This window comes from Poecilia reticulata, chromosome 21 (genome assembly GCF_904066995.2).
Source record: "Poecilia reticulata chromosome 21, P_reticulata-male-v2, whole genome shotgun sequence".
NCBI classification, from domain to species: domain Eukaryota; kingdom Metazoa; phylum Chordata; class Actinopteri; order Cyprinodontiformes; family Poeciliidae; genus Poecilia; species Poecilia reticulata.
The window spans coordinates 22,997,000-23,023,803 of NC_088850.1; the positions used below are offsets into that span (position 1 = coordinate 22,997,000).

Genomic DNA, 26,804 nt, shown 5'->3' on the forward strand with positions numbered 1-26,804 from the left:
TACAATGTCAGATTCATCAATAAGGGTCATTTCACTGATTGACATCTAGATGAAAAACTAAACAAAAACTCCAGTGTTCTGCAACTTTTAGACGTGTTTCTACTTCAACACACCTGAGTCATCAGCAGAATTTGACTGCATTCAGGTGGGTGTGTTGGACAAGAAACATGTCTAAAAGTTGCAGGAAACCAGATTGTGAGGTCTGGATTTGAAGATCCCTGCCTCAGAGAATAGCTTGTTAACGGTGGTGCCTTCAATTGTTTATGCTAAGAAAACCTTTTAAGCTATTTTGCCCAGCCCTACGGTCCTGTTGGCTGGCCTAAAAGGAAAAGGCCTCTATAAGTTCATATTTACACCGCAGAGAAACAAAATCATGGATTCTCTGAGAGCCACTGTCCTGCAGCTTTTCAATACAAAATTCAGGCATTTGATGAATTATGTACATGAACTACATGAGCCACTTTTAGACAGTGGCTCTCGAGGATTTGAGTAGGAAACCCCTGACCCTAATCTCTCTTCGACTTAAGAATAAATCCAAAATGATTTTAAGAGTTGTTGTGGGTACCAATAATTGCACCATCTGCGATTTTCTAAACAATAAATATTTCCTAATCAGTATTTGTCCCGTTTCATATTCATGTTAGTATCTTTGTACTTCCAGCAGACCCGGGTGCATAAATAGCAGACATATCCTAAAGGTGGACTCACCTTGAGCAGCTGCTCCTGCTGGCTCTCCCACTGCCTCATGTCCTGGTACAGGGTCACAGCCACCCGCTGGGGGTCGGCTCTGCACCGTGCGCACACCCCTAGCTGGGTCAGCTCGTCACACACAGGGCAGTGAAGCGTGGTGAAATACTGAGAAATGGTTCCCTTCCTCCCAGCGGGCTCCTCGCCCACCACCACAGAGGAGCAGGACGCTTTCTGGATCTGATGAGGGACGACAGACAGAAACAGCTCTAAACAACACTGAACATCCTCTGCTTTTAACTTCCAACAGCTTCAAGTTTGACACAGCCAACTGGACTGAGCTTCATCCCAGTAACACTGGGCAAAATCTTTCCCTACAAAACCAAGATTGCTCTCTCTGGTCAGTCTGGATGTTGACCAGCAGATGGCAGCAGTGCTCTGTCAAAAAACACCGACTTCAAACAGCATTTTATTAATGAACCTGATTCTCAAGAGGAACCAGAAAAGGTATATATAAAATATAAAACTTTTATATTCTGTATATATACAGAATATAAAAGTTAAAAACAACAATGGTGGCTGGGTTTTATTTAAGGTTTTTTTCACAATAAGATGAGAACCTTTTCTTTCAATAAGGTTCTCTTCTTATTGTGGAAGTTTCCATGCGAGTTAAAACTGTAAAATGAGTCCCGACCACTCACTCTGGGGAGCTCCTGGTACCATCCGAACACGTCCACTCCGATGAGCTGGAACAAGCGGCCCAGTGGCGGCAGGATCTGTTTGGTGATGTAGTAGGTGGTGTTGATGCGCAGGCTGGGGTCCAGCAGCACCTCCATGGGCCGGCGCACTAGCTGGATGAGGGGCACGCCGGGCATCCCATACACGATCACATAGGGGACTCTCTCGCCCACGCGAGGCTCTAGGCGCCGGTCGTACGCCATCATCCGCCTGAGAACCCACAGAACACCAGAACCTGATGGGTTGGGCCGTCTGCTGTGACTCTGCTGCCTCACTGCACTTAGAAACTAAATGAACTCTCCTAGTCTTTAGGAATGGCATATTTTCTACCATCTGACACCAAATTCTTTTTCTTTCCTCCCACCCCAATAAGAGCTGGGTTGCCTAGCAACAGATGCAAGTAACTATAAACCAGGCTGCTGCAGGAAGACAGTAAGCACTGTGGGGAAAAAAAAAAAGAATAAGCAGGTTCATGCTGCTCATTTCTGTACAACCAGCTGGGATTTCAGTGTGCATCGTTCAGTTAGGGCAGGCATGTCCAAAGTCTGGCCCGGGGACTTTGGACATGCCTGCGGCCCGTGGTCAAATTTCATCCGGCCCGCAGCCTCTGTCATAAAATTAATAACGTCTGGCCCGCACGCAGAATTAATATATCGGGCAGCAGTACTGTTACCTGCATATGGCGTAGCTTACACACTAAATGCTGTTCCTCAATTACCCACTAGAGGGCAGCAGCCCGTGTGACTCTTTCACCTCAATTTTCTAAAATGGCGACTATCAACCAAAAAAAAGGAAAGTTGACTGCGAGGGCCGACGGTTCAAGGATGGGTGGAAATTAGACTATTTCTTCACTGAAATACGCAACAACTGTGTCTGCCTCATTTGTAAAGAGACTGTGGCTGTTTTTAAAGAGTTCAATGTGAAGCGACATTACCAAACGAGACATGCTGACATATACGACAAGATCACAGGGAAGGAGTGCAGCTAGAAAACGGAAGCAACTTGAAGCTAGTTTAATCTCACAGCAGCAATATTTTGCAAGAGCCCGAGAGTCAAATGAGAAGCTACAAAGGCTAGTTATGAGGTAGCCGCGCTGATAGCAAAGCATTGCAAACCTTTCACCGAGGGTGTATTTATCAAAGACTGCGTGATGACTATGGTGAAGAAACTCTGTCCTGAGAAGCAGCAAGAGTTTGCCAAAGTCTGCTTGGCATGTAACACTGTGGCACCCAGGGTTGAAGACGTGTCATCAGACATCAAGACAATGGACCTTACCAAGCTCCGTCCAGAAACGCCCCTCGAAAGTCTCACGTGACTGAATGTGTAATTGTGTAATTTCATTTCGACTGACTGCAGAGTATTTCTGAGTCGATTAGTGTAGCATTTCTGCCGGATTTTCAAAAAATATCAGCCACGACAATGGACAGGGGAACCAACAAGTTCATGTCATCTTTTTTGAACATCATCAAGGTTTTTGAGCCACGCGATGCCTCCAAGATTGTGTGCGTCACAGCTAAATGCTACCGGTCGATGAGGAACACAGCAGATCCTCAAACCCTCAGCATAGATATAGCTGTGGACAAGATCACTGACGCCTATTGTTCTTGCAAGGCTGGGTAAGTCGGGCATTCATGGTTTTGAGGGTGATTTCTGTTGACAAATGTTTGTATGTGCCTAGGCCTGATACACAGTACTCGGAGGCTAACACGATTAGCGTGGCTAACACAATTACAGTTTAGTAAAAAGCCTTTTCAGGTAAAATAAAATCTTTAATGTATGTCAGATACGGTACACATTGCATATTGATCTGTTCAGCTAACGTAAGACTGTAACAGACAGGCTTCAAGGTGGAGAAGTTGTATCGGTACTGCCATTATGCTGTACTTGGCTAAAAGGTTTTCATAATGGATGTGTTTATTATTGACTTTCTTTTTTTCATTCACTAAACACAAAGAAAGCAAAGCAATAATACTTACACCAGCTCTTATTGTTCTTATTGATCCTATGAGGGTTGAGCTGCAAATGCCGTCGTGCACAAGCTTTGATCCAAGCAAGGCATTCAGTTTCAGATTTTGGAAATCTGTGAATTTTAGTTCCACAAACACGATCAGGATACCTGACATCGCCTGTGCAGATACCCCACTGACAGTGGAGAACCATTCTTTTTCGAGTCCTGACACAAAAACTTTCTGCCGGTCTGCTAGTCCACAATGTACATTAGCATGTGTTTACTACTGTAGCTTGCGTTTGTGAGATGGTCATGCACGTGGTAGCTGCGCTATGACGTAAAATGGGCATTAGCCAATGAAACGCGGCCCCTGTGGTAAGGTCCATTGGGAGTCAGAGGAAAGGAGTTTAACTTTTTTTTTTGCTAGCTTGCGACGAAAGCACAGACGCCTCTGACACTGCTCAGTTACTTATTTTTTTGAGAGGAGTGGACAACAAAATGAACGTTACCGAAGAGCTACTTGACCTCAAGAGCCTGAAAAACCAAACGAGAGGAACAGATTTATTCTCTTCTGTTTGTGCTGCCGTGGATGACACGAAACTCCCGTGGAATAAAATTTCTGGGATTATTACAGACGGCGCACCATCCAAGACTGGCGAATGAAGTTGATTAGCAACACTAATAAGTAACAAAGTAAGTGAAAAAGGGGGTAAAGCTCTAAAACTCCATTGTCAGCAAGTTCTGTGTGCTAAACATCTCCAATACGAACATGTTATGGAACCGGTGAGAGGATATTAACTATATCCGCTCCAGAGCGCTATGCCACCGTCAGTTCCAACAGTTTCTAAGCGAGATTCATGCGGAATATGGAGATGTTGTCTATCTCACTGACGTGAGATGGCTCAGTCGGGGTTCTGCATTGTCACGCTTCTACTCTCTCAGGCAAGAAATCGTTGAGTTTTTGGCTGAAAAAGGACAACCTATGCGAGAACTAAGTAACCCTATGTGGCTGGCTGATTTGGGGTTTCTAGTTGATGTTACAAAGCACCTTAATGTCCTGAACACCAGTCTCCAAGGATCAGACGCAGTCATAAGCCAACTATATTCACACATCAAAGCCTTTGGAACCAAGCTGCAACTGTTTGAAAGACACCTGTCGCCGACCCAACCCAATACTGCACACTTTTCAGCGCTGTAAGAAATCATGACCAGATTCCCACAGAGAAATGTCAGTGCGCAAACGAGGCGGTTTTTGTTTTTTAAGTTCAAAATCAGTCATAAATTCAGACAAGTTTTCAGTTTTCACTCCAGAATAATAAACTTTTAAAAATTTAATCAACATTTAGTTACTAATGTCAAATGAACCCTGCACTTGTTGATAGGACCATTACCTGCTCATTTCTGTTATTTTATTTAAAGATTCTATAAATATTGAACTGCCATGGTGAGATATATTTTTATGTTTCAAATATAATTTGCACTCAAGAGTACAATTACTTCTGTTTAACCGTTAGAAAGAAGTGTTAAAAAAGTGATTATTCAATTGCATATGATATGCATGTTTCAAATGAACCAAAAGACATGCTTAAGATCGCTGAAATTAAAATAAAAAAGTAAATGTGAAACACAGAATGGCTTGCTGAAATTTGTTTAAATATATTGCTGTTCTATGTAAAGAACGTCCACTAAGGTTGGCCCCCCTACATTTTTAACACACCAAATCAGCCCCCTTTGCAAAAAGTTTGGACACCCCTGAGTTAGGCATAGTTAGTTTACAGGAGTAAGTCCCGACCACTTAGCTTACAGGAGTAAGCTATCTATGCCTAACTGAATGTATATCAAGTCAAAGTTTAATATCGTTAAAAAATACCAATGTATGTGTAAAACTTTGTTTTGACACTTCTTGTGTTCACCAAATTAAGGTAAAGATACGTCCCTATAAACACTCTAAAAGTCATAATTCCCAATAAGTCCCAAAAGCACAAATGTGTGTGTGTGTGTGTGTGAGCGTGTGTGTGTGTGTAAATGAGTGTTTTGTTTTTAAGTGTTTCACACAAACACACCTGGTGAGTTCCAGGGCAGGCACGCAGGCTCCAGGGCGGTATGAGCCACTGCCTCGGTACTCCTTGGCAAAGGTCAGGTCCTGCATGCTAGCCCGGCCGTCCAGAACCTTCACACACTGACGTTGGACAAACTGCTTCACCTGACTGATGTCCCGTGTCTCAAACAGCAGCTTAATGGAACGCTCCAGAATCTGGGACAAAGGAGCAGATATGAATACAATACTGTAAAGAAGCAGTAGTGTGTTGTCTTCAGGTCATCAAAAGAAGCGACACATTACTGCTGCCACATTCCCCTGAGTGACTCATGCAGACAGATCAGGCGAAACCAGTGCAGGAACGACTCTGGCACGGCTATGATTGGTGCAAAGAACTGTGACAGCAAGGGGACAGTGGTTTTCCTGTTACCTTGGAAACAGCGGGGCATCCGTCGCGACGCACCGTTTCTATTCCTTTGGCATCAAACACAGGCTCTTTTTGGTCCAGGCTCTCGTACATGTAGCCCACGTAGCGCTTCTTTGTCTGCAGCACGCAGGGCAAATACACCTGGAGCACAGAAACACAGTGAGGTTCCCGTCAGACATACTAGCTGCTGCCGGAGTCTGCGTGTTTCTGAAGCAGCTCCAGTTTACCTTCTCAAACTTGAGCTTGACAGGTTTGGGGTTGGTCGCGGTCACGGCCTCTGCAATCTCATGGCCGATCTTGAAGGCCTGCTCTTTGGTGGCTCCTTTCAGCAGAACAAACATGCTGCCGACACGTGACAGAGACAAACATTCACAGTATGGTCACTGGGAACCTGCAGGCAGCTCCACTTTCTCATTTTTCTCAATCCAAGTTCATTTAACAAAGACCTAATGAGTGAAATTCTGCAGTGCTGGTAGACGGGCTAAATCGTTTCAGGAAGAAGACGTTTCTAACTGTGTTGTCACAGGTTTACACTTTAAACTCATTAAAATACCTGCAAAGTAGTCTTTTTATTGTAATACTTACAAAAACTACGAAAGTAAAAATAACACGGTTGATGGAGCATAAAGAGATACTTTAAACAGTGAGGAACTCTGAAGAAGAAACAAAAATCGTACAGTCTGAGATCTCCACCAATCATCTTTCAATCTTCTCCTCCTCCTCTCTTTCCAGAGTAAAACAGCTCTGCCTGAAGGCGGGGTCAGTTAGTTAAATGTCTCGTCTCATCAACCTTCCCTGCTGTTTTTCCGGACAGTGTGAGGCCGTGGTGGGCTACACTGACTCCATGATGGATCTGAGGTGCATCCAGAACTCATGTTTTCATTCCCCTCACTCACCACGGCCCTGTGGTGAGGGGCAGTCAGTCGATATCAGGAGTGTGTGTGAGATGTATGACCTGCAGGTGGGGCTACATGTACTCACGGTGAGAAATCATACCTGTCTGTGTCTCCATACACGACTCGGGCTCCCCACTTCTTGGTGTCGTTGACCAGCTTGATGGCTCTCTCCAGGGTCTCCCTGGCTTTGTGGACAATGCTGTCTCCCACCTGCAGAAAAACCACACCTCCATGAAACCTGTCTGATACACATTTGAGATATTTCACCTTCTTTGAGAAAATCTCAAGCTCAGTTAGACTGGAAGTTCACAGTATTCTGTGAACATCAGTTATCAACCATTGCCACCAATTATCATTTGGCTTTAAGTGTGGACTTTGACTAGACCATACTTTCAAACAAAGTCCTCCATGTTTAGAGCTGTCATCCTGCAGGAGGTGAACTCAGCTCAGGTTCTCTGCAGTCTAACAGATTTTCTAACAGCTGCCCAGTCAACAGGTTCTCCCTCCTGAGGAACAGATCTGTGCAGCTCCTCCAGGGTTACCAAGGAGGATTAATGCTGTCCTTGCCCAGCCTGTCAGCTTAGGTAGAAGTCCGTGTTCAGATGATGGATTGGTCTGTGAGATGTTCAATGTTTGGGATGTTGTTATAAAAGTGAACCCTGCTCTCCTCAGCTTCCTCCCTGACCCATCTGCTGGTCTTCATGATGGCAGTTGTTCACTGATGTTCTCATTAAGACTGACATCAAATTACACACAAGTAATCCTTGAATACGCTTGATTTTATTGAGGAGAATCAGATTTTTATTTGCTAAAATGTCAGAAAACCACATAGCCTTTTCCCTCCAGAGCAGAAATACACCCTATTTTGTGTTGGTCTGTCTAATAAAATCTAAATATAAAGTTTGTGGTTGTACCAGGAAAACATTGTGAAGCTGAAGCTTCATACGTTCACAGGATTCTACATGTAAGATAGAAATACATAATCTTCCTATGAGGTGAGCATTGGGGTGTTCAGTGAACAGTATGGATGCTGATGGCCTCACCTCCACGCTGGGCATGCGTCCTGAATAGTTTGCTGATGTGTAGCCAAAGGTGACGTTAGCGATGAGCTTGAGTCCAAGCTGCCGGGCGTCCAGCAGCCTCATCAGGGCCTTGTCCTGCCTGTAGCTCTTCATGGACTGCTTCACCATGATCCTGGTGCTCAGGATCTCCTCCAGCATGCTAGGCAGGACGCCTTTACGCACCGACGACTGAACACACACATGCACACACACACGCGCACACGCACACGCACACACACACACACACGCACACACACACACACACACACACACGCCTACAACTTCAGTCCGAAAAAATTATTTTTTCCAGACAAACTTATGGAGACCGTTCTGAAAACAGCTGAGGTAGCGTTTCTGGAAGGTGTCGGAGTTTCAGAGGGAGCCGAACCTTTACAAAGGCGATACCGCTCGGGGACACGGTGATGTCATTACGGAGCTGGTGGAGGAGGTCAGGAGGAACCCGCAGGGAGGTGCAGCCAAACTTAAATTCATCTGGCCTAAAAAGGAGAACAAGGCAACGATGTTCATTACCATGAAGCTCAACTGATTAGCTCTGTAATCTAGTTCAAAGTCTTTAGTAAGAAGACTGAACACATTACAGTAAACTTACTCTGCTTTGTGATTTAGGAAGTCTCATAGTAAACAGGTACACACTCTATATGGAGTGCACACACACACTGCTGTTAGCAGCAAGTGCTATCTGTGATTATCTCCAAAATGAAATACTAAAATACTTAAAATATTAAAATTTTAAAATTTCAAAATATTCTAAAATAAAAGCTATAAAAAGAACTTACAGAACAGACATTTATAGAACTGGATTTTGAAAATAATAAGCCTCAAAATCACTGACTGGTATTAGTTTGCTAGGAAATACAGTCGCCATGGCAGCCATCTGTTCTCCTGCAAATTAAACAGTGCAGTTATTTAATTTATATAAAGAGATCAAAAAGAATTTATAAGCTAAACTAGACTATACAAACAGAAAACTTTTAAAACTCCTCAATCTTGAAGATTTCCATGTCTTCCTCTGACTGTGGAGTAGAAACACTGCCAGACACTACTTTATTATTATTCCCCTGCAGTTGCAAACATATTCATGTTGAAAAGAAGTGTTCACCACTCTGCTGTTGCCATGCAACAACATTAACCCAGCAGAAAAGCTCAAATAAATAGTAAGTGTGTGTGTGTGTGTGTGTGTGTGTGTGTGTGTGTGTGTGTAAGCTGCTCTAAGCTTTTAGTATGTCTGTTCAATTCAAACTAATGAGGGAACGAAACAAGGCGGGTTCTCGGTTGGTGCAGGTGTGTGGGGGTGTGTGTGCGTGTGTGTGTGTGTGTGTCGTGCCGTGTCCTTACGTTCCCAGGCCGTCCACATGGCCGAGGCATGTGGAGAAGCAGTAGTTGTATGCGATGACGATGGAGGGGTACAGCGACTGGAAATCCAGCACCACCACAGAGTTGCTGTAGAATCGGGACTCGGGCTCCATCACCAAGGGAATGCACTGCGGCGCCCTCTGCTGGGCTCGCTGCTGCACGCTGGGTGTCACCGGGATGTAGTTCAGGGGCTTGGCCACACGTAGCATCATGGACTCAACACGGTACTGAGGGAAGGAGGAGACTGATGACTGCAGGCAAAATGTTTATGAGCTTCGTAAGTTAACAGTTAGAGCAAGTCAAGACAAGATTGGATCATTTTCACTAAGTAAATATATAGTAATAGCATTGAGTGAAGATCCTGAGAATTGTAGGACAAAAACTTACTAAACTGATCAGTTTGATTTGCGCACCAGATTTGACATCAATATATGAAGAAACAAGAAAAACTACAATATTTTAACATTTGCATTTAAAAAAAATCTGAATGACCGGTTTAAACTTTATGCTCTATCCACTTAAAGTGGACACTAACATTACCCTGTTTATAACTGACTGGTAACTGTCATGAGCCTATTTTATGGCCTGACTGGTGATTGGTTGTTCAGGAGGTGAAGAAAACAGGATTTTTTGGCAATAGTTGCAAGTTATCAAGGGATCACACAAACACTCTTCAATGTAGAAGTTGCTACTGAACTTCAGTAGCAACTGAATGTGGATCCAATTTCAGAATCTGTACGGTGCTGACAAAGGAAGTCAGAGGAAGCAAAAACTAAAGCTGTGTATTTTACACAGTGGGTGTCGAGATAAACGATTTAAAATGTCAATTCCAAGTTTTTGTTTCATATATACTACAACCCTGTTTTAATAATCATATTAATAATTAATGAACACTCATTACTGCAAAAACAGAAAAGTGCTTCAAGACAATCAGACTTTCAGATCAAAGTAAACTGCCATTCAGCTCTGATCGCTGCATTTCTACAAAAAAAAAAACCTCACCAAATTTCTTCCTTTAGTGTAAAATGGAATAAATACAGCTGAATAGCTTACAGAATGTAAACATACTGCTTTCTGAGTGCAGCTGCATTTACAAAACAGCATTAAAAAGCTATGTTAAGTGTTTAACAGCCTTGTAAATACCTGCTATTGGTTGGAAAGTGAAAAATCCCCAACAGTTACCTCAGCGAGAAACGCTGCAGCACAGAGATGCAGTGTGTTTCAGGACACTATTAACAGTATGTATATGTGCGTGCGTGTACCTGGGATCCTCGAGTCAAAACATGGAGGAACTGGATTCCAAAGAGCCGGGCCAGCTCGCTGGTTCTGCCAATGATGTCCTGCTGCTGCAGCAGCTGCATGGTGCCGTGTAAACGACTCACATAATGATCCACCATCTTCCACCTGCAGCAACATGCAGATCAAAGACACAGCGTGCTTTACTACAGAACAGGTCGGGTCAAACCTTCACTGCTTCTGTCCACCCAGCGTTGGATAACAGAACATGGAGTGTGTGACTGTGCTTGACCTGTGCAAGTGTGTGATGTGGTCAAACCAGTCGGACAGTGTGCGGGGGCTGTAGAGGGGGAAGCGCTGATGGAGCACATGGAAAGCCACGTTCTCAAAGCTGTAGTTGTTCAGCGTCACCTGCAGAGCCGAGAAGATCATAATAAGACCTGGGCAGGAGCAAGGCATTAGGTCATCATTCATCAATTATTCTGATTATTAATCGGAAAACAATGGTACATCCTGGAGATTTTTCAATTAACTACTTTTTTATACAATATTAAAAATACACTTGGAAAATCCAAAACAACAAATAATTCACAACAAACATGTTATTCCCTAAAATGCAATAACAACATTCTTTTACTGAAAGCAACAAAGGAGTTAAAAACATCAGCAGTACAGTGAGCTGTACAGTATTGCAGTACAGTATAGATTAAAACCAGTTAAGAATTGGAGAGCAACAGGTGTCCAATAGGAGATTTTGTTTTACAGAATTTGAACCAGGTGAAGTTAAAACTGGGCCACTTGAGGAGTTCTGGGTAGAACAGAATTATCTGAAAAAGACTCCAAACATACAGCTAAGAACATTTGTGTCTTAGAATGTCCCAGTCAAAGTCAAGGCATAATTTCAATTGAGAAATAGCAGCAAGGATTGAATTTTTTTTGCTTATAGAGATTCTCTTCAATCTGACTGAGCTTTTCTGCAAAGATAAATCTATTGGAGAAATGTGGCTAAAAACATCCTTTATTTGACAGAAAAGAAAAAAAATGATAAATATTTTTTTTTCTATTTTGCAATTGTGCACTAATTTGTGTAGGCCTATAACAAACCCCAGTAGTATCCAGGGAGTTGAGGTTAGAGTTAACGTGACATTGAGACCATCTTTTTAAGATAATGCCAGATACTGATGCAGAGAGCAAAAGTTTGTCAAAACATTTTTTGTGGCAATAAATGATTTTTTTAAATAGAAACAGCAGACTGAAGGTCACCACAGCCTGAAGAGAGAAAGCTGGGAGAGGAACCTGCCTCGCTCTTCATCACCCTCCACAGGTTGAGGGTGACGCGGCCGATGATGTTGATCTCAGTCATGGTGTCGGCGCCGTACTCGTCCCTCTCTGCGGCAAAGCGGTTCTCTTTGGAGTCACCTGAAGACACGCAAAGCCAGACAGAAAGCTAATTGGAGAGGCTGGCAGTTGCCTAAGGCGCTTCATTCAGTTGGAGCACACACACAAACCCACTGCCATGGAGACGCTCGTCTGTCCACATGTGCTACGCTCAGTCCTAGGGAAGCCTGCATTAACACTCACAGCATGTTCAAAACAGAAACCTCTCTCTTTCACACGCACGCACGCACGCACGCACGCACGCACGCACGCACACACACACACCTCCTAACATCAATGTTAGGATTTTTTTAGAAAGAGAGGCGGTCATAAAACTCATTCTCCGCAGAGCAAAATCATAAAAATAAACCGCGACTGCAAATTAACACTTGCATGTTAATCTTTTCCAGAAATCCATGTTGGTTTTTGGAACCAAAAACCAAAAATCTACCTGTTGTTGAAACCTGCTAGATCCCCAGTGCAGAAAAGTTATCAAAAATGTGTTAAAACTTCTCTGTTAGGAGGAAGCAGCTGCTGAATCTACACCACCATGTTTCATATTTTCAGTCAACTTTAACTGATACAACAGTAGCAATTACTGTCTTTGTTTGCAAACACCAACTCATATGGTTTGCAGTGTTTAACATCATGAAACTTTAGTGGGAATTAGAGATCATTTTAATTAAGGATGGACTTGTGCTTTCACTGTAAGCAAGACTAAATGCCAGTTCTAGCAATTATTACAGGCTAGATTGGAAAGTTTAACAGAGCTTACTCTCCAAGACATAAATGAGAACAGCTTCCAGGATTGTTACATGGTGAATGACTTTTAGTTTTAAAGTGTGTCTGGATAATGGTCTTTGTGATGAAAAAAGATTCTATAAATGTTAAAAAAGTCCTGACTTAAAGTGAATTTAATTTTGTTCTGCAGTGTAACCATGGTGAAATAATCACATTATAACAGGTCAGAAACCTCTCCTCTAAACAAAGTAGCCCAAACATGGAACATGAAACCAGTTCAATATATTTAAAATGTGTCACAGTTACACCTTTAAATGTATTTAGAGTTTCTTACATGTTACAACTTGTAATTACTGTGACAGAATATTCACGCATAGTGTCATTACTGCTCAGAAAAAAAAAAAGATTTTCATTTTGCAGATCAAGGCTTTTTTATTTTCTCCCTCTTTCCCAAACACATGATGTCTTAATAAGTTGTCACAATTTTTTAACTCAATTACAATCACACAGTTTATAAGCTCTAATAAACTGTGACTGCTCTGTAAAATTCTGAGATCAATTTCTATCCAGAAGGGGGGACTCTTCCATATCACTGCAGTATTCCTTTATATTTAACAATGTAACAGGTTTAGTGGCTGTAATTCTTTTCCAAAGCAGAAACACCTGCTGCAGCAGAAATGACCACGCTCAGTGTCGCAACTTACAAACCCAGCAGCACCCAGAAATGAAAATGGTTCCACTGTGGAAAGGTTCTAGTAAATTATGTTCTGGAACTAAGAGGCCCCTGAATGCATTGTGTTTATTATCGGAGGAGACAATCACAGCATCAATGATTGATGCTATGATTTAAAGCTGCAGTATGTAACTTTTATAAAAAAATGTTTGACATATTTGTTAAAACCGTCACCATGTCGTGCCAGTATAATATGAGAAAGATAATCTGTGAAAAAAATCAATCTCCTCCTCATCCTCCTCCCTTAGCTGCTATGGTCATCTGAAGAAATGCACCGCTCCAAAAACAACCAATCAGAGCCAGGAGGAGGGGCTTAGTGCTGTCAATTAACCTTGCATGTGCTGTTCAATGTGCTAAAGGTGGATGACAACTTATTGCTATGGGGAAAAAAACTGTTTATGTGGCATTATTGGTGGCCATGCTAACTAGCCTAGCATTCAGAACAGCATGTCATCAGGAAGAAGCTGTAGCATAGCAGAGGAGTGTAGCATAGCAGGCACATGCGAGGGTGATTGACAGCTCTAAGACCCGCGTCCTCGCTCTAATTGGTTGTTTCTAGTTAGCAGTCGGAGCACTGAGAGAAGAGCTTGATTTTTAATTTATTTAATTTCCCTTTGGGATTGACAAAGTATTTTTTAATTTGAATTTAACAGATTTAACAGTCTCATACTGTCTCAACAAAGTAACAGTTTCAACAAACCAGACCCTGAACCACCAAGGTGAGTCCTGGAGGTACCTGGGATCCGTGACAGCTGCTGGCAGAGGTCCACTCCTAGTGCAGCGGCGCGCTGTAGAAGGTAGCCCCATGAATGCATCTGCACCTCGTATCCCAGCAGGATGTCTGGGTCAAACCTGGAGGAACAGCATGCAGACTGAAAGCAGGATCAACAACCCTCCTCCACCTGAATGGTTCACTCCGATAGGACTGTAGCACAAACCGTTCCCAGTCAGTGAGAGAACACACACCTTCTCATGATGGCAATGAGCTCCTGAAACAGCATCTTCTCCTCCCTGGCGTAGGTAACTTGTAGCCCAGAGACTCCTGACCTGACCAGCAGCGGCGCCGTCAATCTGGGACCTGCAGACGGATCCCAACAGCTGCATCAGCCCAGACTCACAGACATGACTGAAACACTGAGGATCACACAGTAATCCTCAGTGGACCTGGACCAAAACAGAGTGGTCCAGGTCCAAAGCAAACAGCACATCAACAGACTGAAGGAACAAAACCACCAGTAGGGGGCAGTAACAAAAGACATCCTAAGAATTCAGACAATGTATATTTCATTGCCACTCCACCATAGAATGAATAAGATGTTACTTTTAATACAAGTGAAAATGATTTGGATAGTGTTGACTGTATTCTGTATGTTTTAGAAGCACCATTCAGCTTCTATGTACCACAAACCTGGAACAAACGTCAGTAGAAACACAGTTTCTAAACTTAAACCCAGCTGTTTAGACTTGCCAAATTGTTCAATTAAGTTCCATTACTACTGTGTTCAATGCATGAATTGTTTGTGGTATTTCAATATGACCCAAAAAACTAACAGGCCATTGTTTTAAGAAGGTCACAAAATAAAGTATAAGAGAACAAAAGTTTTCCATTGGATTTGGTAATTAGTTCACACTGCTCAACTGTAATTATTTTAATTATTGTTGTTATTATTATTCTAAATTTTTTCCTTATTAATGGACTTCTAAATACTTTGTGCAATATAATTGTTAAATATAATTTTTACTGAACCCTCCCGACCCCACTGAGGGGCAAGGGTGAAAGAAAATGGATGGATGGATAATTTTTACTGTATGTACTGTTGAATAGAGAGAGTGGGTGTGATTGGTGGGGTTTTAGTTTTGTAGTTTCCGTTTTTCAATGAAAAATGGAACGCACTGTTGTCCACTGCTTGTACATTTTAATTAGTGGTTGTGCATTCTCAGTAATTATATCTATACCAACATGTAGAAGGACTTCACCTTGACCACAGCTGTCATGGTCTTTGTCCACCATGATGGCACCCGTCAGCTGAGTTCTGTCTCCGCCCTGCAGCGGTGCGTCGGAGCTGAAGCAGTAGAATAAGGCACATATTGGGTCAAACTCCGGGTCAGGTTCCAGGTCCCGGCGGCTTCTAGCATGGAGCTCCATTCCCATTAACGTAAGGTGTTGGACCTGAAGAGTCAAAACAAACTGCACTGTAAGCTAAATATGGAGCTTGCAAAAACAGAAATCTGGAGACAAAATTCAGTTCATTCATTTCTATATCAATAGTTCACAACAAATGTCATCTCAAGAAATTTTACCAAAAATATAATTTCAATACAATTTTTTTCCAATTGATGTTAGTTATCAAACAGTGCAGTATGCTCAACTAATGATTCACAGTAGATTAAAGGTTTCTATGGAAACCCAGCAGATTGCATCGAGTCATCGACTTGCAGCATTTTACGTCTTCCTGCTGGACGAAAACGTAAAAAGCAACATGTCAACTTTTTAGTCCAGTCAGTGATGTCATTACCTTTGTTAACTTCCCATGGAAGTTTCTCCTAATTCAGTGCTGCTGTGAGTCACTGGAGTCTTTCTTGAGGGAGAAGTTGGTGCCATTATCTATCTCTACTGCAGTTTTTTTTTTTTTTTTTTGCTCCATAAAAATGATTTTCCAGTTTCTTGTGTGTTTGGAATGTATTTTTTCCATTCCAAAGTTCTGCTGGAAATGTGGAATGGATCGTCTCCAGGACTAACTCAAAGCCATCAACTAGGCAACCTTAGTTGTTACCTAGGATTTTAACCTTAGTTTAATTATTGACATTACATCATTAACTGAATGTGAATGGGTTGTACTGAAACTAATATTGATTTGCATGGAGTTGGTGCTGAACCTGACCATTTGATTGAACTGAAATCATTTAAAATAAATTGGATGCTACAAAAAATAAAAAAATAAAAAAATCAACAAGACTTTGGTTTTGATTGATCCTAATTAAACTTTTGAATCTACTTATCTAATTACTTCATGTGCCACATGAGTGAGGTGTGGACCCGGACCGGAGCACAGCAGCTGCTGGTCCCAACCTGTCCTGCGGAGCTGCTCACCTCATGCAGAGCTTTGGCATCCTGCAGATTCTGCATGCTGACCTTGAAGCCATACGAGTTGGCGATACTTGGTCCTTCAATCTGAGACTGTTCTTTCTTTGGCACATTTATAGCAGCAAATTGGTTCTGTGGAGAAAAGAGAGAGCATAAAAAGCACTGCAAAGACCCAGACAACAGGTCAATCACACAACATGATGCTTCAGCCCCGTTAAAGTAAAAGATAAAAGACAGCCGTCAAACACTGACCTGTAAACTGGAAATCACACAGACAGGGGTAAGTTCTAACCTTCATTTGTGTGGTCAGTAATACTCTCCTCAAAGGATCAGTCTGGCTTCTTCTTCTCTGAGAAACAGGATCCTCTGCAGCAGGGAAAGATCAAGACAGGAGCTCAGTTAACAGCAGAGCCGCTGGGTTAGACACATTTATGTTTACACATTTACAACCTTTATGTTCAGTAGCTGGACACCGTTTCCCAAATTGTAAACAAGCTTAATAAGCCCAGATGTGATGGAAACAGGGTTTTTAATGCTTCTTAAAGAACAAAAACAGAAGACAAAATAAGCAAGTCTTTAAATAGTAACTTTTTTAACAGCCACTTTTAAAATCTGAAAATGGCATTAAGCAAAATACATCAGTATGTATTAAACCATGCGTGGGTAAAAACGATTACCGTATTTTCCGCACTAGAAGGCGCACCTAAAAACCTTCAATTTCCTCAAAAGCCGACAGTGAGCCTTATAATCCGGTGCACCTTTTATATGGACCGGTATTGAGCCACAACAGGTCTAGCAACTACGGTAAGCAGCCACCGACTTCCTTTTCGCCCGCAGAAGAAGAAATGCGCGGTGCATTCTGGGATAGTTGTCAGAACGCTGGTTTGTTAATAAAGTTTGACTGACCTATCTACCTACCGACCTGATAATCAGGTCGTCTGCAGGTCATTTAGCACCACGTTCTCCACCAACATGCTGTGTGCGAACGGAGAAGGGTGACCATCGTCCGGCCACGCCCCGGCCCAGTCGCGGAAGAAAATACGGTAATAGAATTAATAGTTGTGGTTTATTGAAATAATTGTCAAGTAATTTAGTAATAAATTAATTGTTAACTGGAGTGCATGGACTCAAAAGCAGGCTCAGAGAACACCATCAGAGTAGTAATTACACCATAAACTGCTCAAAAAATAGACATTTTTCATTTAAGTTGCAAAACATTATTTGTCTGCAAATATGCTCAATCCAGAAAAACTTAAGACATTTTTAGTTTCACCTGGTTCAAATTCCGTAAGAATATATGAAACTCCTTTTGTTATCCAGCTTTATTTTGCTTTATTTTTTTAATAATAAAAAAATAAAGCAATCAGCTCTATACTTTATTGATGTTACGTCCAGCAGAACGGGCTGAGCTGTTCACATGTTGAAATATTTTTAGCTGCAGATGCATGCTTTGCTATAAATGATCAAACGTTCACTAAAAGGAAGCTGCTATGGCCTTTTAATGCATCAGGCAGCTACACACATTAGGACAGTTCAATTAATTTATATTTGATATATTGCGCAGTTTTGAGTTATAATAGATTAGAACCATTTAAACTAGATATAACACTAGTTATTGTGACATTCAAAATATGTCACAACACTTTGCAATCTGATGGTTGAAGCACCTGAATAACAAATTAAAAACAAATATTTTTGATGTTGAGCTCAGGTCTACTTATTGAGTAATTTAGCAGCAAAAAAAGACTTGAATGAAAATGGTTGCTTATTTGGTCAATATATGGTTTTTGGTTAAAATGTAACTAATTCATTAGACCTTGTAATTAATTAGTAAATTAGTCCCACCACAAGTTAATAAGTTCTATATAATTCTATTGCTTTTAATCAAAGTAACTAATAATTCAACGTCTCTTTGTTCAGATATGCAATATGATATGAACACTCTCTACTGAGCCCTGCTAGTGAAACTTACTGTCACTTATAGGCGTGCTGCAGACTGGGTCCAGATCTTCCGTGCTCCTCCGCCTTTTCCTTAAGAAGGGGGTGGTGTGTAGGCGGTGTGGACTGCTGCTGCCACCGTTCCTGTCTGCACCATGGAAAGGAGAGGGAGAATGGTTCGTTCCAAATTTCTCCTGTGAATCAGGGAGCCTGGGTGATGGTGGTTCTGGTGAGTTCTTGCTGCCAAGTCGCTCAGGTGCAGATGGGCTAAGCTGGTGAGACTCCTGCCAGGGAGGCAGCTCTGGGGATTCTGGAGACGTCATGTTGGAGGCGTCCTCCTGTTTCTCAGGCTGGGGGCTCACAGTGCTCTCATCTGAAACCGGACTCAGTGCTGCGGTGCTGGACCGAGGGTCGGGGTCCACCAGAGGAGACAAGGCTAAGGACAGGCTGAGCTTCTTTCTCCTGCGAGTTCTCACACTGGAAGTATTCCCACAGTGTTCAACGTTAACTGAAATGCATCTGGAAACATCTGGCAGTTTGGTTCTGTCAGGGTTCTCCTGCTCCAAATCTGCCCCCTCCCGCTCCTTCCTCTCTTTCTGCAGGCTGTCGTACTGCTTCCTGGCTTCCAGCCACAGCTGCACGCGCTCGTGGCTCGGTGGGTTCCTGCAGGGCAGAAGGACGACCTTCTTGTCGCTGGCCGAGGATGCGAGAAGCCCCGTCTTTTCTTCTTTTGTCTGCTCGACCTCCGCTCCCTGAGAGGAGGTGATGGTGGTGGCAGGGTGCGTCATGACGGAGAAGGCGGTCTTCCAGAAATGGAGGCCCTCCAAAGACAGGTCTCCTCCAAACTCTTGGAGCTCCCTCACTAATCTGGTTCCCACGGTGAGTTTACGGCCTCCAACCTCCCTGGAAGACAGCAGGAAAGACGAGAAATCATTTAAATGACACCAGACAACAGGAAGAACCACAGATCAGGACAGGAGAACTGGATCCTTCAATTGTGTGGTCAGTAATACTCTCCTCAACAGGACTGTATTTATCATAATATATCTTTTACTTAAATATTATATTGTATTTGTATTAGTGTCCAAAGTAAGCAGAGTAAATTACCTTGAGACAAATACTTAGTCACAAAAAGATTTGCAATAAGACTGCAGAGGAAAAATTATTCCATCTGCTGCTGAAATTTAAAAAAAAAAATTAACAATCAGAAATGTGTCAAATTTAACATTTACGTTGGCTTTGATACAACAGGAGAGTAATGACAATCATCCGTTTAAAAAACAGTTATTTCATGTGCAGTGATTTAATAAAACTTATGAACTTCCTTTTACACATCATTTCAGCTTTTATTTTATTTTATGGTGATAATTTTAGTTGTGTGGCACAAATCTCTAAAACAATCTAAAAGAACTGCTTTTGAATTTCAAATTTTTTTATGCTTACATGCCTTTTATGCTTCAATAAAGCAATTTGGCTGTTCTTAACACATTGGTGGGGAAAACAAGTATATTTTGATAAAACTATTAAATCATTTAACATAAATCTAATCAACTCTGTAACTGCTTAGAACCACCAAATATTCAGTCAGGATTTTAAGCCTGGGCTTCCATCACATTATTTCACTAAAAACTCAATTTTCCAGACTAAACTTTCAAGAGACGTAAGGAAGAGAAGAGGAGATAAAAGAAAGAAATGAAAGAAAGAAGGAAAATTGGAAGGACATAATTGAGAAAGGGAGGAAGGAAAGGTAGATTCAAGAGGAGGTATACAAGGAAGACAAGGACACATGGAAGAAAAAAACAAAAAAAGGAAAACTTTCAGACATTTCACAGCATAGAGCCTGAAGATAAAAATATATTTTCATAACCTTATTTCTTTTCCCCACACTTATTTGACTTTTAAAATAATTAAATCCATCAGACTGTGTAAAAATCCTGTAGCACTTCAAATAACAGATTGATTATCTGACTTCCTAGTCGTTTATTACCAAAAAAAACATAGTTTCTATGAACTGTAGACTTAGTGGACGATTAGAGTCTTAGACAAAATCTATTCTTCCTGACCAGTCGGCTGATCTGTGGCATTCTAGTGTTTTAACCAGTTCTATTGTTAAATAAGCATATCTAAATACCTGCAGGAACAAACGGCTAACTCTAAGCTTCAAAAGAACATCATAACGTGAGAAAGTGTGATCTTACATTGGCTTGTTTGGGATGTCAGATGGATCGCTGCAGAAGGGCTCCTGGAACGAGGCTTCTGACATCTCCAGGTCCATCAGAGTGCTGAGGATCTCGTCTCGACTCGGAGGGGACATGAGGGGCTTGAGGACATGTGCTCCACCTCCGGCGCCCCGCTGAAGCTGGCTTGCTCTCACATGTGACAGAGAACTGATTGAGTGTGGGGAGCTGCTGGGTGTGGTGGACGTAAGTCCATCGATGCTCTCGTGAAGTTCGCTAGTCAGTGAGCCCTCCTGGTCGACAAACGACACAGAGCTTAGAGACAAAGGTATGATCGGGTCGAAGGCTGAGAAGAGGAACTCCTTTCTCTCACAGTGGAAGTCTTGAAAAGGGCTGAGGGTATGGGATTTACAGAAAGAAAGGTCCCACTCTCTTTGTCTTTCTGGTCTGTGCTTCTCAGATTGAAGGTTTGTTGAGGGCTCTCCATTCCCAGACCTGTCAAAGAGTTCAGGGCTGACAGACCTGACTTTGCACACATCAGAGTCTCTCTCGGTCTGACTCTGAGGAAGACCTTCCAAGCTCTGCGCCTGAGCAGATGGAGGTTCATGGCAGACGTCACTGAGGAACTTGACAGGCAGGTTTTTATCTGTCAAAACAAACTGATTGCCGCTGTAGGGACTGGAGAACTCTGCTTGGTGAATAGTGTTTATATCGAAGGTGTAGTCCTGTGGGAGCTCTGGGGACAAGCTGTCCTCTATGAAGTTGCAGCTGGCAAGACTCGGTGCAGAGGAGAAGAGAAGGCAGTCATCAGACATACTGCCATCCTGCTTCACTGATTGGTCTGGTTGAGTACTGCTGGTCCTGCTTTTCCTGTTTCTGGGCTTCTTCTCCTTAGGAGCGGTAGACTTTGGGACCCGGGGTTTCCGAGGAGCAGTGGAAGGGGTTCTAATGGGCTTAGTGTGTTTAGCACAGGGGTTTAGCAGCACTGCGGCCTGAGCTATGGCAGCGGCATGTCTGTCTGTTCCAACTACTTGCAGAGGAAGGGCCTGTCCCTGCTGCCTCTTCTGGAGGAGCTGCTTAAGGACAGCCAAGCCAGACGGGGTCTCAGTGAGAGCTCGTGTCTCTCCGTTTTTAGGAGCTGAAGGGGGACAACCTTTGTCTTTCTGGACATCATTACTCATCTCTGGAGGCTGAGGGGCAATGCAATCTTCTGGACAAGATTCTACCTTTACCACAGTGGTCTGACAACCCTGCTGCTTCATCTCAACAGGTGTCAGCATGTTTTGGTTAACTTGCATGATTGAGGTCTCGCAGGCCTCAGCCTTTGGTTCAATAAAGCAAGCTGAGGTGGGCATCGATGTGTCTGAAGCCGAGGACCTGCTCTGACCGGTGCCATCGGTGCCTAGTGACTGCTGAAAGGAGGTGATGTCTTGAGAGGAACTCTCTGATGGAGCCAACCCGCCATCAGAGAAAAGCAGCTGGGAGTCTTCTTTGCATAAATCATCACTTTTAGGTTTGTCGGTTTTCTTTTTGCGGGACCTTCTGGGTTGTGGAGATATTGTGGGACTTTCAGCTGAATTGCTAGCTTTCTTTCTTTGCCTTGCAGCAGCAGCAACACCTCTCCTTGGTTTCTCCTGTTTGGGCTCTTGTACCTCTGAGGGCTTAGCAGCAGACATGTTTACTTTTCTCTTAGACTCCGTGGACTTCTTAGGTTTGGCTGTTCGACTTCTCCTTTGGGCTCTTTTAGTCACAGACTTTTTGAATGGATTTAGTGATGCAGAGCTAAGGCAAGGATCACTGAGTGGATTTATCAGTTGTTCTGAACTGTTTAGAAAAGAGTCACTTGGGGACCAACAACGTGGGGGCGTTGATTCTGTTGGGCTTGGAGATCTATCAGAAAGATAGCCCAGTTCTACCATGACATCGGTGTACTCTTTGTCAAAGTCATCTGCTAGTTCACAGTAACATGGCCGAGGGGGGGGCAGAGAGGGCAGAAGTGGGCCTCTCTGACAGCCTGTGCTCCTTCTCATCCTTTGCCCTCGTCTGACGATAGGCATTTTGGGAGAGATGTTGATGGTGTTCTTGACCCTAGCTTTTCGCTTGGGCGATTTTTTGGCTTTGGGCTCTTTGACGGGAAACCTGACAGCAGTGGACTCTGGCACTTTAGGCCAGAAGCTCTTGAGAGGAGCCAGTTTATTGTAATGTTCCACTTTATCTGCAGTCAACATAACCAGCTGTTCATCTGCATTCACTTTGGACATTTTCACCAACATGTTTTTCTGACCTTTGAACCTGTTGATTATGATGTACTTAATAATTACAGGAGGTTCTTTCTTGCGTTTTTTCTGGTATTTGGTCTCCTGGCCCCTAGGAAACTTGCTGGAGTTTTTAAAACGACTGGAACCTGGCTGATCTTCATCAGTACCATCAAAGTTCTGTTTCCGTTTAGCCCTCAGTGTGTATTTACTCCCCGGCAGTGCTGATGGTTTAGTACAGCTAACTTTTGCAGATACATCTGGACCAAGGCTCAACTGATCCTCTGTTACATCTTTGGCTTCTTCACAAAGAGAGGAAGTAATGGTGGTGTTGGAAACTACAACCTCTGAGACTGGTTCTATCTGCTCATCGACTGTCTTTTCCTCACTGTCCAACTCTTCATTTATAGCTGGCTCAACTTCTTCATTTGGCTCGTCTTCATTTACCTCCGCCTGTGGTTTTGGTTGATCCTCTGAAACTGGCCCTTCTGTGTCTGAAGTCTGGTTGCAAGCAGATGTTTCTGAACAGAGGCCAGTGCAAACTGGACTGTCGGAGATCGGGTTTTGAGTTGCTTCTGCTTTGTTCCTGTGCCCCGTCATTCCTAACCGTTTTTTAGGAAGTTTCAGCTTCAGCTTGCAAGTCGGAGACAGCTCTGGCTTGCTGCAGGTGTCAGCCGGCTTTTTATTTCCAGTCTTCTTTCTATTGAGACAGTTGGAGAGAATAACACTGGGGAAGAACTTGTAATGTGCCTCCTGCTGGGCCACAATAGTCCTCTCAGTTTTATTTTCCTGGTAGTCTTCATATCTGATTTTGAGCTCCCCAACATCTCCTTCCTCACTCTCCGGGGCCAGTTCTTCCTCTCTGTGGTTGATGAACTCGCCCTCCTTCATGAGGGATGGCGTTGAGGTGAGGCTCCTCAGAATTGGGCTTTTTCTCTCCTTAGTGCTCAGCTCCAGCTCTGTCTTAGCGGAGCAGGCTCTGAGGTCTGAGTAACAAAGGGAGATGGTGCTGTGGTTCTGAAAGATTGATAAACGGTTAGTTTCCACAGTCTCAAGGCTGCTGTACCTTTTTCTATTTTTTGACACCTTTCCACTGCTAAAAGGGAAGGCTTCCAGATCAGCCTTCTCCACAGGTTTGGAGCTTTTCTTGTTATACGTGTACAACGGTCGAATGTCCTCCTTGTTCATGCAGATAGTAGACACCTCAGAGTGATTGGCTATTTTGCGAGGAATTGGGTGCTTCACTGGCAGGATGTATGGGATTTCTTTATTAACCCTGAACCCTGCTGAACATTCACTGGAGCCGTCTGAGCTGCTTTTTAACTGAAAGGAGTTTTTGAGTTGTTCCTCCGTGTCCAGTCCACGGACTGGCCTGTGCTCAGGATGTTTGCAAAGCAGGATCTTAGCTGACGACGGCGGCTCCAGGTGGACGGTCTCTCCAGTGCAGGGATTTGTTTTTCCCAACAGCTTCTCTGTGACTGTAAGCGAAGACTGAGACATGGAGCCACTGTCTGTTAAGGAAGAATCTAGGAATACAGAAGAAAAAAGAAATGGTAGGAATGGCAGGACATGAACAGCACAACAATGAAATGAAATGAAAGAAAATGGATTTGTATATACTCTATATTGCCAAAATCATTTGCTCACCTACCCTCACTCATAGGGACTTCAGTGACATCTCATTCTGAATCTATAGAGTCCAATAAAATGGTGCTCCATCCTTTGAGGCTACAACAGATTTAGAAATGTGCCAACGCTGCAAGGACGTAACTTTTTAAAAAATATTTGTTTTAGACATTTTTTTAAATCATTGCACTATAACATGAACATCATCTTTGGGGAAACTAAAGTTCCTCCATGTTGTCCTACTGCCATCTGCAGAAATACGCTGCTCAATCAGAAACAATCAACCAGCGTCAGGAGGAGGTTGTTAGCGCTGACCTTAACCCTGTTGTATGGACTCAATCTCTTTTTGCTATGTTGGAACAAGAAGAAAACATCCCAAAAGACAAAACAGACCAGAATGTTTGTATGTTGAAGAATTAGAAGTTCCTCTCATTGACTCAAAGGAACAGAGTCACACTACTAAGAAAAGAAACTTGCACCATAAATTCCCATTCCAGACTTTACACTTGACACAAGAGAAAGTAACTGCTTTTATCAGCATATAGAGGTAGGCAGATGGGGAGCAGCAGCTCCTGAAAATGTTGTGTCCTGCTTAAAAAGTGTTAAACTTTTCGACTGCTTAAAATGAACATAAATAAGTAAATTACAAAATGTTGAATTAGAATCAGAATAACTCAGTATGTCTCATCATCCTGTAGTTGACTTTAAACTCAGCTGAGAGTTTAAGTTAATGCTTTACTCACAGCTGATCACATTCCACTGAATCCATGAATCTCATTTATGACTTCTTTACCACTCAGTCTTTTTAAAATACCTTGAAGTTGTCAATAAATGATTAATTAATCTGTGTTTAACTCCTATTTTCCAGCTGCTGGTGCAGATGAGGATTGTGAAGCATTCACAAGCCCTGGTTGTTTAAAAAACACATTAATAATCTAATGTTCTGATATTAGAGCATATGCGTGCAGGAATACAGCTACACATTTTCTCTATGCACTAAGTTTGATGGATAAGATTGGCTTCACGTTCAAGTATCGCAGATATCCCAAATTTAAGTCGATTTATAGGTGCACCCTTAGATTTTACACAGCCCCACCACCTTGTGGCCAAGTTGCTTTTATTCCCTTTTGCTTCCATTTTATAACACCAGAATACAGTTCACAAGGACATTTTCATCAAGAAATTCCTCAACAGAATATAATGTCACAGTTTCCTGTCTGACTTCACTGATCTGAGAGCAAGCAATCCTTTCCCAAATGTCTGCTGAAGCAGTCTGTATCCCTAGGTGCTGGATTTTAGACACCTGTGGACGTGGAAGTGATTGGAACAGCTGTGTCCAATGATTTGGAAGGATAAACAAATACTTTTGGCGACACTAGCGTATGCCAGCACTGAGCAGAAAATGCCTCACCACTGCTTTCGTCTGCTGCCCCGTCCAGCTGTGGGATGGACAGATTAGCAAACAGAGAGTGAGTCCCACTCCACTCCATGTCTTCGTCAGAGGACTCTTGCTGCTCATCACTGAAGCCGTCCTCTGCCTCCCTTACCCCAGGTCTGTGTAAACAGCAACAACAGGAGACAGCTTAGCCCTGCCTCTAACTGCAATGAAACCAATAAAAGTGTCCGGGTAGGACTTGGATTATTATTTTTCTCTCTGAGTTCTAGTTAAAAACTCGCCTCGGTGGGTTTGTTCTCCCAGGATGTTCGCTGTCCCACCGCTGTGACATTATCATACTAAGCTCAGCCTCTTCTTTATCCAGCTCTGGTCCGGCTTCTTCTTCATCACTGTTGCAGTTGTATGTCGATGCACCGGTAAGCGACTGAGGCTGAGAGTTGTGTATTAGTGGAGTCCTGTGGAAACCATCGTCTTCCAGGCCAGCCAGCAAATCAATGAGGGCATGATCCTGGCTGCTTTCTACAGAGACGAGAAAACGGACACTTCACACATAAATGTACTGAACAACACTTTATTGGGGTCTGCCACAGAAATGCATAGGACAGCATTGAAATGCCTCCATGCAATGTGTGGAGGGCACCTATTATTCTACACCTCAAAATAACTGCCGCTTCCTTTCACTTTATATATATATATATATATATATATATATATATATATATATATATATATATATATATATATATATATATCAAAACATGCGGCTCTTGGCATGCGGGCTATTACTTCTGTCATTTTGAGTAACAAAAATGCCAACAAAATCACGTTTTTCGTAATTAGCGAAAAACGAGCCAAATTCAAATCAAAACAAATTCTAACTAGGGTGCGTTCACACTAGGGCTGAAACGATTCCTCGAATAATTCGAGTACCTCGATTATTAAAATTATTCAAGGAAAATTTACCTGCCTCGAAGCTTCGTTAATTTATGCTAGCATACCGTGTTGCAGCCGTAACATTATTTGCGGTGCGCGGAGCTCTCACTTCCGCCTCTGAGTTGTTTACCAAAAGCT

The 26,804-nt window shown here is 42.7% G+C and overlaps 1 protein-coding gene across 1 annotated transcript in view; it reads right to left on the minus strand.

Moving 5' to 3' along the window:
• rev3l (REV3 like, DNA directed polymerase zeta catalytic subunit) overlaps nt 1-26,804 on the minus strand; it is a 62,210-nt gene that overhangs the window by 1,268 nt on the left and 34,138 nt on the right. Inside the window, exons 11-31 of the mRNA XM_008398541.3 lie at nt 26,015-26,252; nt 25,749-25,891; nt 20,478-24,237; nt 18,314-19,182; nt 16,634-16,707; nt 16,348-16,473; nt 15,234-15,426; nt 14,223-14,334; nt 13,993-14,108; nt 11,706-11,824; nt 10,698-10,816; nt 10,432-10,573; nt 9,152-9,396; nt 8,184-8,292; nt 7,778-7,984; nt 6,835-6,944; nt 6,066-6,180; nt 5,842-5,979; nt 5,437-5,627; nt 1,389-1,635; nt 709-927 (exon numbers count right to left, since the gene is read on the minus strand). Coding sequence (XP_008396763.2) covers nt 709-927; nt 1,389-1,635; nt 5,437-5,627; nt 5,842-5,979; nt 6,066-6,180; nt 6,835-6,944; nt 7,778-7,984; nt 8,184-8,292; nt 9,152-9,396; nt 10,432-10,573; nt 10,698-10,816; nt 11,706-11,824; nt 13,993-14,108; nt 14,223-14,334; nt 15,234-15,426; nt 16,348-16,473; nt 16,634-16,707; nt 18,314-19,182; nt 20,478-24,237; nt 25,749-25,891; nt 26,015-26,252 — 7,592 coding nt within the window. The remainder of the gene's footprint in view (nt 1-708; nt 928-1,388; nt 1,636-5,436; nt 5,628-5,841; nt 5,980-6,065; nt 6,181-6,834; nt 6,945-7,777; nt 7,985-8,183; nt 8,293-9,151; nt 9,397-10,431; nt 10,574-10,697; nt 10,817-11,705; nt 11,825-13,992; nt 14,109-14,222; nt 14,335-15,233; nt 15,427-16,347; nt 16,474-16,633; nt 16,708-18,313; nt 19,183-20,477; nt 24,238-25,748; nt 25,892-26,014; nt 26,253-26,804) is intronic.